Consider the following 15,974-nt stretch of genomic DNA (forward strand, 5'->3'; position numbering starts at 1 on the left):
AATGACAAAGCAGATCCATATACTTCAATTTATGGAACTTGATATTTTTGTAGTTCCAAAGAGCAAAATATATTTCCAAAAAGGCAAAATTTTTTGCTATTTGTTGTTTCATTAAAACAAATCTTTAGCAATAGTCCTTGTTTGCTACAAATATACAAAAATTTTTTTTTACTAATGCCCACCTGTTTTAACATCCGTCAATTCAGGCATATGCCGGGCGATTTTGTTGGCCTCTCCTTCAGGGCCACCATATTAGGTGGGCCAACGTCGCTCCCACAGTGAGGACAGATAGTACTGAGAAGGAAAGAACATCCATGCCTTGCCCGGGATTCGAACCCAGAACCTTTCTGATTTAAGGACAGTTCCCTGCCCCCTACACAAGCCGGTCGGCTAATATACACAATGTAGAATTGTTTGAAAAATAATAACCAATTTTTAAGTTATGAAAATTGACAACTTTATGAATTGACAAGTAAGAAGTTTTAAGGTATTAAAATTTATTTACACTATTTTTTTTCTCCAGAAAACCGCTTTGTTCACACAAATTCATAATCATTCTCTTTTTTTGGTGTCAAATAATTTCTTCTACTGTATTCAAAATATTCTCTTCACTTTATTTTACCAGTTGAGAGAAGAACGAGAAAATGTAAATATTAGAAAAAAACTGAAGAATACTGAAAATGTCATAAGCGTACAATAATCTACTGCAAGATTGAAACTCATTGAAATAAAAAATTCAAATTAATAAAAACAAAGTATGGAGTAAATATCAATAATAAGCATTATTTAAATGTAAACTAGAATAAGAAACGTATTCATTAGATAAGGTCTATCTAAAGATAATATTAAGTTTTATTTTCAATGTCTTTTAAGGTATACCGTGTTTCGATAGTTTTAAGTTAAGTTTTCTAGCACGTTTTCAATTTCACCAATCTGACTCACTCATCTCTTTCAGGATAGAAATCTGTAACTCTCCCTAATAGTCAGTGAAGCCACCTTTTCTCCTCCCTACCAATTAAGCAACTTATCCACCCTTTGATTTAGTCGTGTTTTTTAGGAAGAGATAACCGGAATATTTAGTTCGAAATCTTTCTTTGTTCTGTCTCTACATATAAATGTATGCATACCTTTTATTTATATGAGCATTGTCAATTTTATTCAGATCAGGTGCATCCTTGACATTGAAATCTTTAAGTAAGGTGGTAAAGCTCTCTAATCATATTCTTCTGATAAGTTTGTTAAAAGTCTATTGTTAATAATGTATTAACAGCCACAGATACGAGTCAAGAGATCTGAAGGATTCCGATTAACCTCTCCCAGAATCCTCTCCACCATGGGGTAGATGGTGGGTTGAACTTTAATTTTTTTGGCAAACCTCAGACTTTATTTGAATTTTTATACAACCAAGCTGTTTTGACGAAGAGTTATTTAAACTAGTAAAATTGTTAAGAGTATTGTAAAGTATCCTACATCTTCTTTCTATAATCTATCTATATTATATAAAACGCTAATACGTACCTATGTATGTATCAATAAAACCGATGATATTTCTTTTCTCGCGCTGGCAACAGTTTTCATTTTTAATTGATTGGATTCGGCGCGCAAGAGCGCGTAGTGAGCAACCAGATAACAATAACCAGAGTGAGCATTATCAGGTTGTTCAATTCAGATTCATGCTCTAAAAACATGACAATATTTAATTTAAACTCAATTAGGAATTAATTAATTAATTGAAGTGAGAATGCTTTAAAAGGCCGCTGTTGAATTGATACTTTTCTACTGGGAGCTACCTAAACGTCTAAGTGTTTGTATTGAATGCATTGAATTTTTTTATATTTCGCGTTTATTTACGCATTGAATTTTCACGCTTTAAAATGCAGAATATTAGTGAAGCAATATTTGATAATTTATTTTGCTAATATGTTTCTTATTTAGCTAATGTTTTGATTTTTTCACCATGTACAATCTAAATAGCTAATATACTTTTTTAAAAGCCAATAAGAACATTGGTAGAATTCTTCTACATAAGTACAATACTGTGTCTTTGATGATAAAATACTATGTCTTTGATGATAATATATTATGTCTTTGTGCTAGAACATTGTGTTCATTGGCGAGCGAGCGCAGCGAGCCATGGTTCACGGCGTGAACCACATAGGATTGCGTAACAATTCTCGGGGGTTAGCGAGCAGGGGGCGGAGCCTCCTAGTTCTACTTAATGCTTGAATAAAATCATTAAATTGAGAAAAGGTATCAGCTCTCGGTGGAAAGTCACGGGAAAAGAGAGCAAATCAAACCTTAATAGATTTGCTACTAAAAAACTGGCCAAATCCACTTCCGATGCTTCAAACATTGCTGATAATACTAAGAATCAAGTTCGATTTCGAGATAAAGGTGGAAATGGAACATCCGTATATATAAGTTTTGTTTTTAATAACGAAACGATTAATTTTCCAACCTTTAATGATCCAATATCTCGTAAAATTGTTAGAAGAATGGGAGTTCCAAAGTGTTAGTTAACTAGGTGTTCTTGTGCAGGAAGTTTGATGGAAGAATTAGCTTTTGGCGTAAAAGCCAGAAATAACTACACATTACCTGAATTGAAATATACATCTGATCAAAAAACGAAGATCGCAAGTGCAAAATATATTTCAAGAAATATAGTTAATGGTGCCCACCTCGACCTTTCCTCAACCTGGCCATGGGAAGAAGGCAACTTCAAAATCCTCAATTTGAACAGATTTGGATTCTGTAATCAAATCTGCAATAAAGGGGATCCTATGTTAGATTATGGAGTTGCCCATTCCACCAAAGAGTAAGATTTACCAAATTTAGTATCAAAGATATATTTTAAAAATTCTGTATTGAAATTATTACTGGATTTTTTAGCTTTAATTTTGCCAAGTTCTTTTAATTTTGGGAAATGCTAAAAAAAACAGCTTTGATAATAAAAGTTTTCAATGAATAGCATCGAAAATTAGGGATATATCATAGAGTGTTTAAAAAGTGTGAGTATATTTTTAAAAAATAAAATTATCTTATATTGATTTGATTAAGAAATATGTTTATTCGATTGTTTTAGGTATAATGACCAAGGAGGAAAGAACTATATTTGAAAAACTAGATGCTCCATATGGAAAATGGTGGCTTCCGGCTCAATGGTTCAGTTCCTTAGCAATGAGAGCCAGGAAGGAAGGTAGAATAAAGGATACCGTTTTGTTAAACGGTTTGTTAGCAGTATGTAAAAATTTTAAGTTTATTACCCAATATATCATAAAACAAAACTCGTCATCGAAAAAAATTGCAACGCGAAACAATTGACATATGTGAGCATAAATTTGGTTATGAAAAATTAAGAAAAGTTCATTTAAAGTTTTATTCATATTTCAAAACGTTTCGATATGTGCACTATTAGTTGCTCGACTGACATCGATACAATAAATCTCTGTATTTTTGTGTATAAAAAAAGAATCTCTGAAATTATAGTTTAAATTACGACTATAATTTAATTAGGTGGCTGATATCAGTAATTGTGTTAATGTAATTCGAATGAGAAAGCGAAAAACTTAAATTCGTTTGCAACATTTTTACATAAGAGTAACCATAAGTAGAAAAATCAGAGGTTTATAAGTCTTAAATTCTTATGACCCTGTGTATAGTTAATGTTGATCTTAAAAAAAAATAGATCTATTTATAATTTAATTGATTCATTATTGCCTTGTATACTCTTTATTTTTGCTCTTGGTGTGCATGAGCAGAGATGCAAACTTGCTCCGGACAGCGAATAAATATCATTGAGTGATAGTTTATTAATTGTGATTCCTTGTTTAATAAATTCAATTTATTAGATTGTTATCTACCACTATTTCTAAATAATACTTAGGCTTATATATTCACCACTTTATCATAGTAAACCATGTTTAAAAAGTAAGCAAAATTAGTCAAATATTAGCAAATTTTAATATGCTGTTATTTACCGTTTTTAAAATTATTTTGGCGTGTCCGGAGCAGTTGGCATCTCTACAGGAGTGCTAAAAAATTAGATCAAATTACCGTTTTGTTAATAAACATGCAAATATTTCGAGTTTTTTCAACGATATTTTAAAATGAAATACAGTTAGTATTATCAATTAAAATATTTATATACTATTTTTGTACTTGATGAATATGAGTAAATTTTTATCCGATCGGACTTTCACGTCCTGACATGCAAATACAATTTTAGCTTAATTTTTTTTTCTTGAAAGAATTATGTTTTTAAAACGAATATTAAAACTTAGGAAAGAATGTTTGAAATTGATTTAAAAGAAACCAGTACTGTTTTACTCTTCACCTTTCCCTGCGTGCCATAAATCGATGCCTCACGGTGGTTCAGAATTGAACGTGAATTATTTCGGCTATTGCGATGTTAAACGTTGAATCAAGTTTTACCAGAAATCAAGTCAACAACTAATAAGAATTGCGATTGTATTTCTCACAAATTTTTAAATTTGTATTAAGTGCGCAAGAGTAACAATTATCAATACTTTTTTCGAAATATTGTATTTTTTCGAAATATTATAATTTCTAATTATTAATACTAAGTAAACAAATCCGTGATAACCAAATACGAACACATACATATACTTTCATTTTTATTCTGTTTAATGAAGTAAGGACAATAAATAAGAATTGTAAAAAAAATAATAAAAAAAACTACACTAGAGCAAAAAAAGCTTTTTTGATATGTTTAATTTATATTTGTATATTTTTAGGAATTTGTGCGATATAGAAGTGCTTGTGGATCGATGTTTAATTTTGATTGGATCAGCGTGCCTTTAGTTTATACTCAAGTAAGTGACAAATTCGGTATAAGTTCGCTTACAAGGTTAATAGTAAGTGAATTACTAAGATTTCCATAGTAGTTATCTTTTGTGTGTATGTGCTAAATACTTATTTTATATACCAAATTATTTTTTTTCCCGAATAAATACATAAGAGTGTGCTTCGACAAATTTTAATGTTGTTGCTGAGTGAAAATTAACATATTAAAATTGCACTAAACTGCATTTGCATATCTAAAAATATAAATCATCTAAAACAGTATATAAATGTTATGTAAAACAGTAGCAATCACAATCGAAGTTTTCTAGAAGATAAATGTCTAAAATCTGCTTTAAAATCAACAATGCAGCTGGCTTGAGCTTTCTTTATTGGAGAATGTTAGGAAATGTATCTATTCCTAAAGGCACGTAAGTCTTTTGGGCGAAATGCAAATATGAGTTTAAGTCTTTTGAAGTTGGAAAATTTTTTAATTCCATTTTGAACTGAGGTAAAAGTCTTTTTACTTTAGAAGGTATTAAAGCTGAGATGTGTAAACTAAATTCCCGTTCACACTTTTACAAAACTTCGAACTTTAATCATGCGTCTGGTTACTAGGTCCGAAAAAAACAGCATTTTTTTTCTCAAATAAAACTGGATTCCGATCCTGAGTTGTGAAGCTCTAGATGAGCTTCACTATTTCTAGATGAATCATTCCTCTTAACTATGCCAATCAGAAAAATACAGCAATTTCCTTGTATATCTGTAGTATAATCAGAGGAAAAATTCCCCTCTACATCATTAATTGTAGTTGCATTAGACTCTTTAGCATCATGGAATACCATACCTTATGTTATACGCCACTTTATTATAGTTAAAGCCGTGTTGAGCCCATCAAAAAGTTGCCGAAATTGACTGAAAATCGACAAATTTTACTTTGTAGTTCTCTACCTTTTTTTAAGATGTTTTATCGAATCCAATGCACTTGCATTGCTGTAATATGAAAACTTATGGAGTGTTTTTCATTTAGGTAGTGACGATAGCAACATACTCATATGCTTTGGCTCTGATGGTGGGAAGGCAATACTTAGATCCAGTACGTGGTTACAACAAGCACCAGGCGGATCTCTATGTTCCCATTTTCACCTTATTGCAATTTTTCTTCTATGTTGGATGGTTGAAGGTAAAAAGTTTCTCTGGGGTTAAAGTTTTTGCGAAAAGTTTTTTTTTACATAAATATCACCTAATTCTGTTATTTATAGTTTTATATTAATATGGTGGTTTGTGTTTGTTTTAACATCATGATTGATTAACTTATGTTACATAATCAAAAAAAATCTTTTACAAAGAATAAGAACGAAAAATGTTGCTAATTGCTCTCTTATAATTATTTTATTAAACAGCAATAAGAATGTAAACTGCTGTTATCGTCACTTAATGATTTGGCGATTAACTTTATAAGCTCGCTGAATTATTAAATTGCGATTTTCAACCAATTACGATTGATAACCAATTTTCAATGTACATACTGCACAAGGATTTAAAAGTTTCACTCATAGTTTTATAAAAACTGTCAATAAAAGAATTTTGTGCTTGAAAAACTACCAACAATTTATTAGTGATGCTCTAAACATGACTAATAAAGTAAAGATTTAATTTTTTATATGGATTCATGTATAAACCCTAAAGTCTCTCTACAGCCATTAGTCTTTCACTAAAAAGTTGTTCTGTAAAATACAGCAGTAAAGCATCCCACTGCCCAAGTATCCTGTCGACACATTGACTTAATGAGAGCTATATATAGTTGAGTGAGAGAATTATATAGTTTGAAGATATTTTGTGTTGGAGTATTGATGAAGTTCTGAAATTCCTTGAATTATTCTTTTTTTAGAGCTGTAGGAAAAATCATTATGTTTATCATGTATCAAATCTTCAATATCTCTAGGAAATTTTAGACATGCTTAACTTACAGTTGGGTGGTAAACACAATTCACAAATATGCAATTAGGCAATTCATTTTTTGGATTTTGTACAACACTATTGTGCTCACCAAACATAACATTGGTGGTGTCTGCAGAAAAGTATGTAGTTGCATGTCATTGTTAAGGATTTCTGTTGAGAGGGAATTAAAAAATCCCCCAGCTTCGTTTTTTAATTCAACAAGATTTCACAATTTCGTGTCAGCAGTTTCATCAGCTTTTGAATGATATTTTATAACAATAGCATTATTGCTTTTAACTGATATATCCGTAGGTTCATCTACTATAATTGAATACTTTACTTTCGAAATATCATTAGCACCTGTGATGTCTAAAAGCGTTTTTTTTTCTTCATGTGCACACTTAAAACTTTTATTTGTCAAAGGCATTGCTTTTGCTCGTTTACGTGATAATCTTTTAGCAATTACTGAATCTGGGAGCGAACTTTATATTATGTCCCAAAGATAATCCATGAATTTGAATGGTATATTGTGTTCTACAAAAGCTGCGTAAAATTTTAGCTCCGCGTTTTTAATATTATCTTGCACTGGTGTTGTCAAAAATTTGCATATAGAATGAGTTCCGAAAAATGTTTCATGTGTTCAACATGTGTGTTAGCTTTTACGTGCTGCAAAAGACTAGCTTTACGCGGCATTATAGATGCTCCACAATCTTTGCAAAATGCATTTCCAGTTTTGTCTTGAGATAACGACTTGCTAAACCTATCATCTTTTTCTCATCTTTGACGATATTTTTGTTTTCTAGCAGAACTATTACCATGTCTTGACAACTTCTCTTCATTGTGTATAATAGTAAATTTATTTATTCATGCGTTAAGAATTAAACAAAATCAAGAAGTAAACAAAACAAGGATGTCACCATCTGAATCATCTCAAATAGAGAAATCATTAAAAGAGAGACGCCGAAACAAAAATTAATGCAATTTTATTTCTTTCGCAATTAAAGAGATTTATATATTAATTCATAGAATTTGAAGCTGCTGATTTACTATAACTAATAATGAATGACTCGTTTACAAAATTACTCATGTTCAAACTTCCAAAAACTACTGTAGATGCCTCTTAAAAATATGTAACATTTTGTAATATTTTTTCAAATAAATTTGTAGTATTTTTTTTAAAATTTCAGTCTGGCAATCCTGTGTGGGTAGGTAGATTGGTTGTGGAAAAGCGGATTTTCTTTACGTTAACAATTACTCGAAAGATCTTTCCAATCTATTTCGAGTAAGCCTAGTCCATCAAGTATCAATTCTCTTTAGAGATATATTCTTTCATCATATATTTCATACTTAAAACAAAGACAGGCATGAAGCCATGCAGAACATTAAAAAAAAAAACTAACTAAGCACTGAAGTTGCCAGGTACACAAAAGAAAAATATATCACGGTTATAATAAAATACATAAACAAATAATAAATCTAAGTAATAGACGTAGACAAAAAAGAATTATATTTTAACAAATTCAACATGTGATACGGCGTTGTATTCAATTAACTTCACATTATTTAACATTTTAATTTATGTAGAGCTCAATTATATCACGCCATCTTACTTATAAACGATCAGGTGACATTGAGGTCACATGTCTGCTTCTCAGTGATCGGCTTCTTCTCAAGTTGCAAGTACCCAATTTTAGGAATCATCACTTACTGTACATAAATTTATATTTAAGTCGTTGATCAATTATTTTATTTTCTACGTATTTAAATCTATATTAGGCACAATACGGTTTCTTTAGAAAAATTAGATAGTGGTTATGAAAAAAAAAGACAAATCTCGATTATTTAATGCACCTGTGATCATCACTATTTTTATTTTGTAAAGAAATGTATCCCTACAAAAAATAGACTCCTTGTAGCATTGAAGTGGTATCTTAAAAAAAGTAACTCTTACTAACATCTACAACATTTCAACCATTATAAATTTTCTTATAGATTCATGGAAACCCTGATGTTTTATTTTGTTTCTTGACTGTGTTGATTAATTTAATTTTTTTCTTAAATATCAGGTAGCTGAGCAAATTGTAAATCCTTATGGTGAAGATGATGATGATTTTGAACTTAATTGGTGTTTGGATCGTAATTGTCATGTAAGTGCAATCATAGTTTTACTACTGAAAATATACTTTACTATTGAAACTGCAGAACTGGGATATGGTTTATTAACATTTTTTAATCACATTAAATTAAGGAGAAAAAAATTGTGATGATGATATTAAAAACGAAAATAACATGTAAGTTCAAAAATATTATGTTGCAGTAGTTGAAATTAGTAAAGAATCTTGAATGCCACATTAGAGCATCATATTCAGTGTCACAGTAATAAACAGATAAATATCGATGAAACACATTTCCAACGTAGACACCTCCACTGTCTTCTAGATTTTTAAATACTGCATCATACCCTCCAACTACTACGGTATTTCCGTGCTTTTAAAAAATGCAGTTTTTACTATTTTTGTGATTTATTAAATAGAATTTTGTTCATTATTACATATAATAATTTAAACTGCCATATTAAAGATCATATAAAAAAGAAAGTTATGTTCTGACAAAGGGTTTTAAAAATATCATTTGTTACAAAATATTTATTTTAGTTCTCTATCAAAGGAGAAAAAAATTTCGCTTCAACTCCAAATTTCTTATTGGCTAGTTCATTATTATTGATTTACTTTATACCTCATATTTGTCGCCAATTTTAAATATTATACTGTATAAAGATGAACCTCTAATGTAGCATCGAAATTTGTTTCCTATTCTCTTGTATTTGTGAGTTTTAACGTTGGCTTTTCTCTTTTTATTATATTCATTTTTCATTATTAATTTCTGCCCTTATAGGTAGTATTTGTCGTTGTGGATCAATTTCATGCTAAACATCCGAAGTTGCGCAAAGACAAGTTTTGGGATGAGCTACTACCAGTATTGCCTCAAACAAAAATATCAGCCAAAAATATTGATAATCCGCAATTGGGATCTGCTTTCAATTTAGAGTGAGTTGAATAAATATATATATAAACAGTGGTGCCCTCAACCGGGAAAAATTAAAAAAGTGGAGAGAAGTAAATAGTTCATAAGGCTGTTGGATTCAATATAATTGTACGAATTAAGTTAGTTTTAACATCTAGATATATTTCCTTTAATTTTTTGGTACTTAAAGCTCGTAAAAAATTTTTTTTTTTTATCTTTCCGAATTTAAAATTTTTCCCGTTTGAAACTACCTGATATATTCATTTTAATTGCTTATTATCTGCAAAAATTAAAACTTTTCACACATTCCGCTGCTAATTTTTGCTTCATACTAATTGAGTTTATTATCTAAATTACTCCGCTGTGAGAAAATAGATAAAATTTGGTTAAGATAAATTGCAATGATATTACACTGTTTGTTCGAAAAGTCTCTGGGTCTATTAAAACATTTATTATTAACTCTATTATTATTATAAATTATTATTTATTGCTCTATTATTATTATTCTCTAATTACTTATTATTATTAACTCTATCTAATATACATATTTTCTTTTTTCATTTAATACTAAAAACAAATTATGCTTGGAGCAACGCATATGGAAAAAGCCCCTTCCGTTTTGCTGATAATTATCTGCGTTCTAATAATGGTTTAGAAAAATTGCGGTTGGATCTCTGTGAGACAACATCTAATGTTCTTTGTGATTCCGATGGTAAGGATCGCATCGCACAAACACAAGATTTTATGCCTCTAAATCTTAATTTCACCAAACAATAGAACAATAACTAAATGTGTTGAGATAGTTGCAACATTCATAATGACTTATAATTAATTTTTAAAAAAAATATGATAAAAATGCGATAAATAAATAAAATGTTTATTTGGAGTATAAAATATCCGATGAATCTGTTTAGAGTAGTTTAGAATTTAAAAAAAAAACTTTTGCATTTAAAATAAATACTAACCAGAAACGTTCTGTTAACTGGATATACTTTCGATTTCAACGTACTAATAGAATTAACCAACTATATCTAAGTTTTCATCAAATTATTTTCTAATTGTGTTGATTCTCTATTGTAGAGTCCATCCAGCTGATGCAGAATTCCTTCCAATGGATCTTGTGTTAGAAGAAGACAGTGATGCCAATATGTACCCTAGTGATTCTGTAAAGCAAGGGGCTGGAGTACGTTACAGACCGTCATTTCTCGCAAATATTTTCGGTTCTAATTTCGGGCAGAGTATACGTCGAAGATCTACCAAGTCTGAAAGTACGAAAGATCCTCAAGGACACACTAATCCAGCATATACTGCGACCATGGAAAGATTGGCACAACCACGTGGAAGCACTCCTGCAGACAGCAGAAAATCAAGCTTGACAAAAAGAACTAGTCCAGCGCACAGTCGAGCTTCAAGCATATCATTTCATCCTAGCAGCATCAGCCGACACAGACATAAACTTTATGATGTCCAGCAGGCTGAGAATAACAATATTCCCAATGGCAGTCTTCCGGACTGTGAAGGAAGTGGAATAGTGTCAGCTATGGCAGCAGCCATGGCCCCAGTTGTGGCTAATTTTAACGAAAATTCAAATCTAGAAGAAAAGTTGGAACGGGATCAGAATATAGAATCAGATCCGAATCCCCTGACTTTGGCGTCGATTCCAGAGGAACCTTCAAGGGTCGTTTCCGCATTAAGTTTAGAGCGCGTTGATGAGAGTGATGCTAATTCAACCACGCAACTCGATGACGTGCAGAATTTAGTCGCTGAAGCGAGTAAAGTATTAGAAGAACTTAATCGTGTCGTTAAGTCTCAGGGTCATCGCAAAGATTGTGAGTTAAAAGGATACGAATCGTGCTGTTCTCTCGGCAGTGATGACAGTTCTGAAGATGAATATACGCCCGATCAAATACAAGCTGCTCAAGATGAATACGATTCCCATTCTGTGACTATTGATATGCCCAAAATTACGACTCAAGATGAAGATGGATCGCCACATTCAGTGCTATAATCAATTTATGACTTCGACAACTTTTTTATTTTATTCATAGTTTTTAACTGTAGAATTCAAAACACTTTTCTCGTTCTGTTTTTTAACTTTATTTTTACTATTTGTATTAACAACCGCAACTTAGCATTGAAGTTTAAATTTTGATCAGTTGTTCTAATGAGTTAATAAGCTTGCAGATGTAAAATCTACTAACCGGTTTTAAAACAAACGAAAGTAATCTAGGGATAAATTAGTATTCCCTCGAGGAAAAAAACTTAAGCTATCAAAAACTGAAGTAAGACGACTTGTTAATTTCTTTGTAACAGTGCCATCAACATGTTTTACATTTAATCAAATTAAGTATATTCAATTATTGTTACAGAAACTTAAACCAGTTGCTATGGTTGTAAGCAAATTTTAATCTATATTTTTAAATACATATATTTTTCAAGATTAAATATATAGATTTAAATATAAATTGAGTTAAAATGTTTTAAAATTAAGTGAAATGTTTAGTACTGATAATTCTTATGTAGAAACAATGTAAATGTCATTGCTTCATTAGTACTAAAAATGCTGTTTCTGAAATACAATGATATTTTAATTTAAAATATTTGAAAATAGACAGTTTATATAATTTGTTTACTTTAATAAAATTTTCAGTCGGTGTTATTACAATATTTTGAACTAAATTTTAGGATGTTTTATTGAAACGAATACAATGTTTTAAGTTTCACTTTTGAATTTGTTGGATGAAAAACATTCAATGATTTTAATCTATTATCTGTTTGTTGTATTATTATTTAGTGAAAAGATAAAAAAATTTTTTAATTGTTTCAGTTTGCATATCAAATATGTATTAAAATATTATTATTTGAGTTTTATGCGTATTGAAAGTGTATTACTCACTACGTTTGCAAATCCCCGGTAATTTACTGCGCAGTTGCTATAGAGGGCATTACACTCTGATTAGCATATATAGTTACCAAATACACCTTGCTGCATTAAAAAAGTAGCCTGCTGACTTGGCAACTTTTTTGTTAACCATTAAATGAGACGCATAGTAATAATTCATCATAACTAGGAGACTTCGCCCCCTGCTCGCTGGTGCTCGCCAACCCCCGGAACTGCCTTCGCAGTTCATTTCGGATTGCTTCGCAATCCAATGCTCGCTTTGCTCGCTCATTGGATACGTTCTTAACGTCTAGCTTTTGTATACTTTTTTGAATACTGAAGTTCCGAAAACTTTTCACTGTAGAAAATTCTAAACCTGTACATTTCAATATTAATTTGAAATTGCAAACAGTTCACATATTTTTCTTAATCACACTATTCTAAATTTCAGTTGTTGAGAAAAGTAACTGTTGTAAGTTTTGTTTTAAAGTCTTTCCCACCAGAGGGCTAAAGCCATGTGTTGTAAAACAATATGAAATAGTAGTCTGCCACTGAACGCCGGATGTAAAGCATCGGCTTTGATGAAGATAATTTTGTATTTTTAATTCTCTGAAGGGCGCCACCTTAATAATATGGAATTTGTAAAATAAATGTATATATTTTTGATTGTTGATGAAGCCCATCATTTTGTGTTTTCATCAGTGTTCAGAAGCAGAACAACTATAAGTTTTTTATTTTATCACAAAAATATAAAATGTATAAAAAACAAAGAAAAGAGTAAGAAAATGAGTATAGTCATAGAAAAAGTTAAAATTATAATATAGTATTTGTCAGTTAAAATAAAACTTTTTGTTTAAGTCATTGCTAACAATTCAAATTTCTCCGAGGCAATTCTAAAGTATAAATTAAGGTAGTATTGTTAAGTTGAAACACAATATTTTTAGTTTTGATGTCAACAATACAATTCAATTTTTCACAAAAACGATTGTTTCCATTGTTAAGTTCAATGTCAACAATTCAAATTTTTCTGAGGCAACTCTTAACCTCTAAATATTATTTTTTTTATGTACACATTTCTAAATGTCAGTATTCAACCACAAAACAACTTAAAGTCCTCAAATTTAGCATGAAGTTGTAAAATGTAATGAAAGAGGGTCATAGCAATAATGAAAGTAGAAGTAAAGTTAGTACTGTAAAATTAAAACAATATTTTTAATCAATGAGCCAAGTTCTTCAAGAAGCAGTTGTAGAAGTAGGTTGTTTATTTAAAACTTTTTATAGAATTTCTTTAAGAACACAATTGTTAATTTGGGCATTTGGCGATACAACACTTTTAGAATTGAAGGATTTGTTACGTCAAGCGCTCAGGTATCATAATTTTGATCTAGTTGCGCTTCTATGTCATTTTGATTTATGTTGCTAAGTTAACTTTCAAAAAATTCTATGGCTGGCAACAGCATTTTTATTTTTTAAGTTGTTTATTTTTATTTCTTTTAGAATTCATTATTTTTTTTAGCGAAATGTTTTTTAGCCTAACAGAATTCTTTGCCGACTGTTTTCTCTATAAATGAAGAAAATAAAGTAAATATTTAAGTGTTGTGAAAAGAATCTTATTTAGTTGTACAAAGTACTTCAAGCCAAAATTTGGGAGCCACGTAAGAGAATTATACATATTAGATCTGAAACACATCATTAAAAGACAGAATGCTTTATTGTTTTCTAAACGTAAACAAAACAAAGCAAACGTTGCCATCGGCGGAAAAGAAATACAGCCAAAATTTGGGAGCCACGTAAGAGAATTATATATAATAGATATTTACAATGTTAAATGGAAATGATTTCATTTGAATTTTTACGTTTCTTATTATTATTTCGCAAAATTACATGTTTACTTTTTAATCCTTTTCACCATAGTTATTACCCCTTTAATGGGCCCTTTATCTCTAGAAAAGGTAAATTAAAGTATTTGTGGAATTGAAATTGTTTTAGGAACAGTAATTAATATTTAAAAAAAACTTATTTAGTTTATAAAAAGGCCATTTTTTTGGTGGTAAGTATATTTAACATGACCTATTAGGAACTTAATGACTTTTATTTTTCTTTATTTATAAAATAAATTCCTTAAATGCTACAAACTTCAAAAGGAATTATGTATTTTATAACTTTTATACGTTTTTTAAAAGTGACAAATGGTTACCAATTTTATTCAATCTCACTTCAAGAAAGCTGAAGTCATTGAAAAATGGAAACCTAAATTAAAAGTGGTAAAACGTGGTGGTAAGTATACTTACCACGACCTTCAAAAGGGTTAAGACTATTTTTTTTTGTTAATATCTATAAGATATGGCTCCCAATAGATAACCGGAGACAAGCATCACAGTGAGCGGGTGGGTGATCGCTTTAATTTGCATGGAAAGGACCGAGGGTGTGTGGTATTGATCCTCATTAAATTGTTCTAGTGTAGAAATTCTCGACTTCGCGTGCGGGTTCTCAGACTATCAAAGCGGGGGAGCCATTCCCTCTGCAGACTGTGATGTTTCCCAGATCGTCGCTAGCTCATCTCGCTGCTCTGGAGTGACGTAAATAAAGTACTGCGACTACCTTATTTTTATACAGTTTAGTATCCGCAAAATAAATAAATATTTAAATTTGTAAAGCATGATGGGAAAAAAAGAGATTCATGTGACGACAAAGTAAAGGAAAAGTATTCCTTGATATGTCTGATTATTACATAATCGGAAACAATATGGAAGCTGTTGAAACAATAGTCTCAGTTTAATTGGGATATTTGTACAAAGTCACGAAATACAATTTTAACATTCCTTTAACAACATTATTAAATACAGGGATCGCAAAATTGTATTATACAAAGTAATATCGACATAAATTTGGCGTGCTAAATTGCTTTTTTTATCCACTTCAGTACCTATCGATGTGGGTGCTATTAGTTTTTTGATGGATATCTAAACGATAAATATCTCACTCTTAGTGTCTTAAGGAATACCTCAGGATTTTTATGTTTCGATCGCGGCTGTGATTCGATTTTTAAGGTGACGTTGTATTCAATGTTCTTTATGTATCTCGTGAAGAAGTCCATATCGGATAAGAGCCACTGAAGGAGGAGACCACTGAATTTGGGCCATCTCATTTTTTTCTAAAATTGAGAAACATCTCTTCTAAAGCTTTTCAGTTACTTACTATTCCCATTTAAGCACACACATGGAAAAGCTATTAACGACAATGGCGATTATTTTAACGTTAATAAGAAAATGATCATAAATAATTTATTTTTAGTTGTTATAGTTACTTATGCCACTGGACAATACCA

At 30.5% G+C, this 15,974-nt stretch overlaps 1 protein-coding gene across 4 annotated transcripts in view; it reads left to right on the forward strand.

The window, feature by feature from the left end:
- LOC107453046 (bestrophin-4) overlaps window positions 1-12,630 on the forward strand; it is a 29,347-nt gene extending 16,717 nt beyond the window's left edge. For all 4 annotated transcript variants that reach the window (XM_043048704.2, XM_043048702.2, XM_043048703.2 and 1 more), the window contains exons 5-10: window positions 3,083-3,237; window positions 4,755-4,832; window positions 5,831-5,983; window positions 8,808-8,888; window positions 9,637-9,788; window positions 10,846-12,630. In XM_043048704.2, coding sequence (XP_042904638.1) covers window positions 3,083-3,237; window positions 4,755-4,832; window positions 5,831-5,983; window positions 8,808-8,888; window positions 9,637-9,788; window positions 10,846-11,773 — 1,547 coding nt within the window. In that variant the 3' untranslated portion in view covers window positions 11,774-12,630. The remainder of the gene's footprint in view (window positions 1-3,082; window positions 3,238-4,754; window positions 4,833-5,830; window positions 5,984-8,807; window positions 8,889-9,636; window positions 9,789-10,845) is intronic.
- Window positions 12,631-15,974: the final 3,344 nt, after the last annotated feature.

Source organism: Parasteatoda tepidariorum, chromosome 10, assembly GCF_043381705.1.
Source record: "Parasteatoda tepidariorum isolate YZ-2023 chromosome 10, CAS_Ptep_4.0, whole genome shotgun sequence".
Taxonomy (NCBI): domain Eukaryota; kingdom Metazoa; phylum Arthropoda; class Arachnida; order Araneae; family Theridiidae; genus Parasteatoda; species Parasteatoda tepidariorum.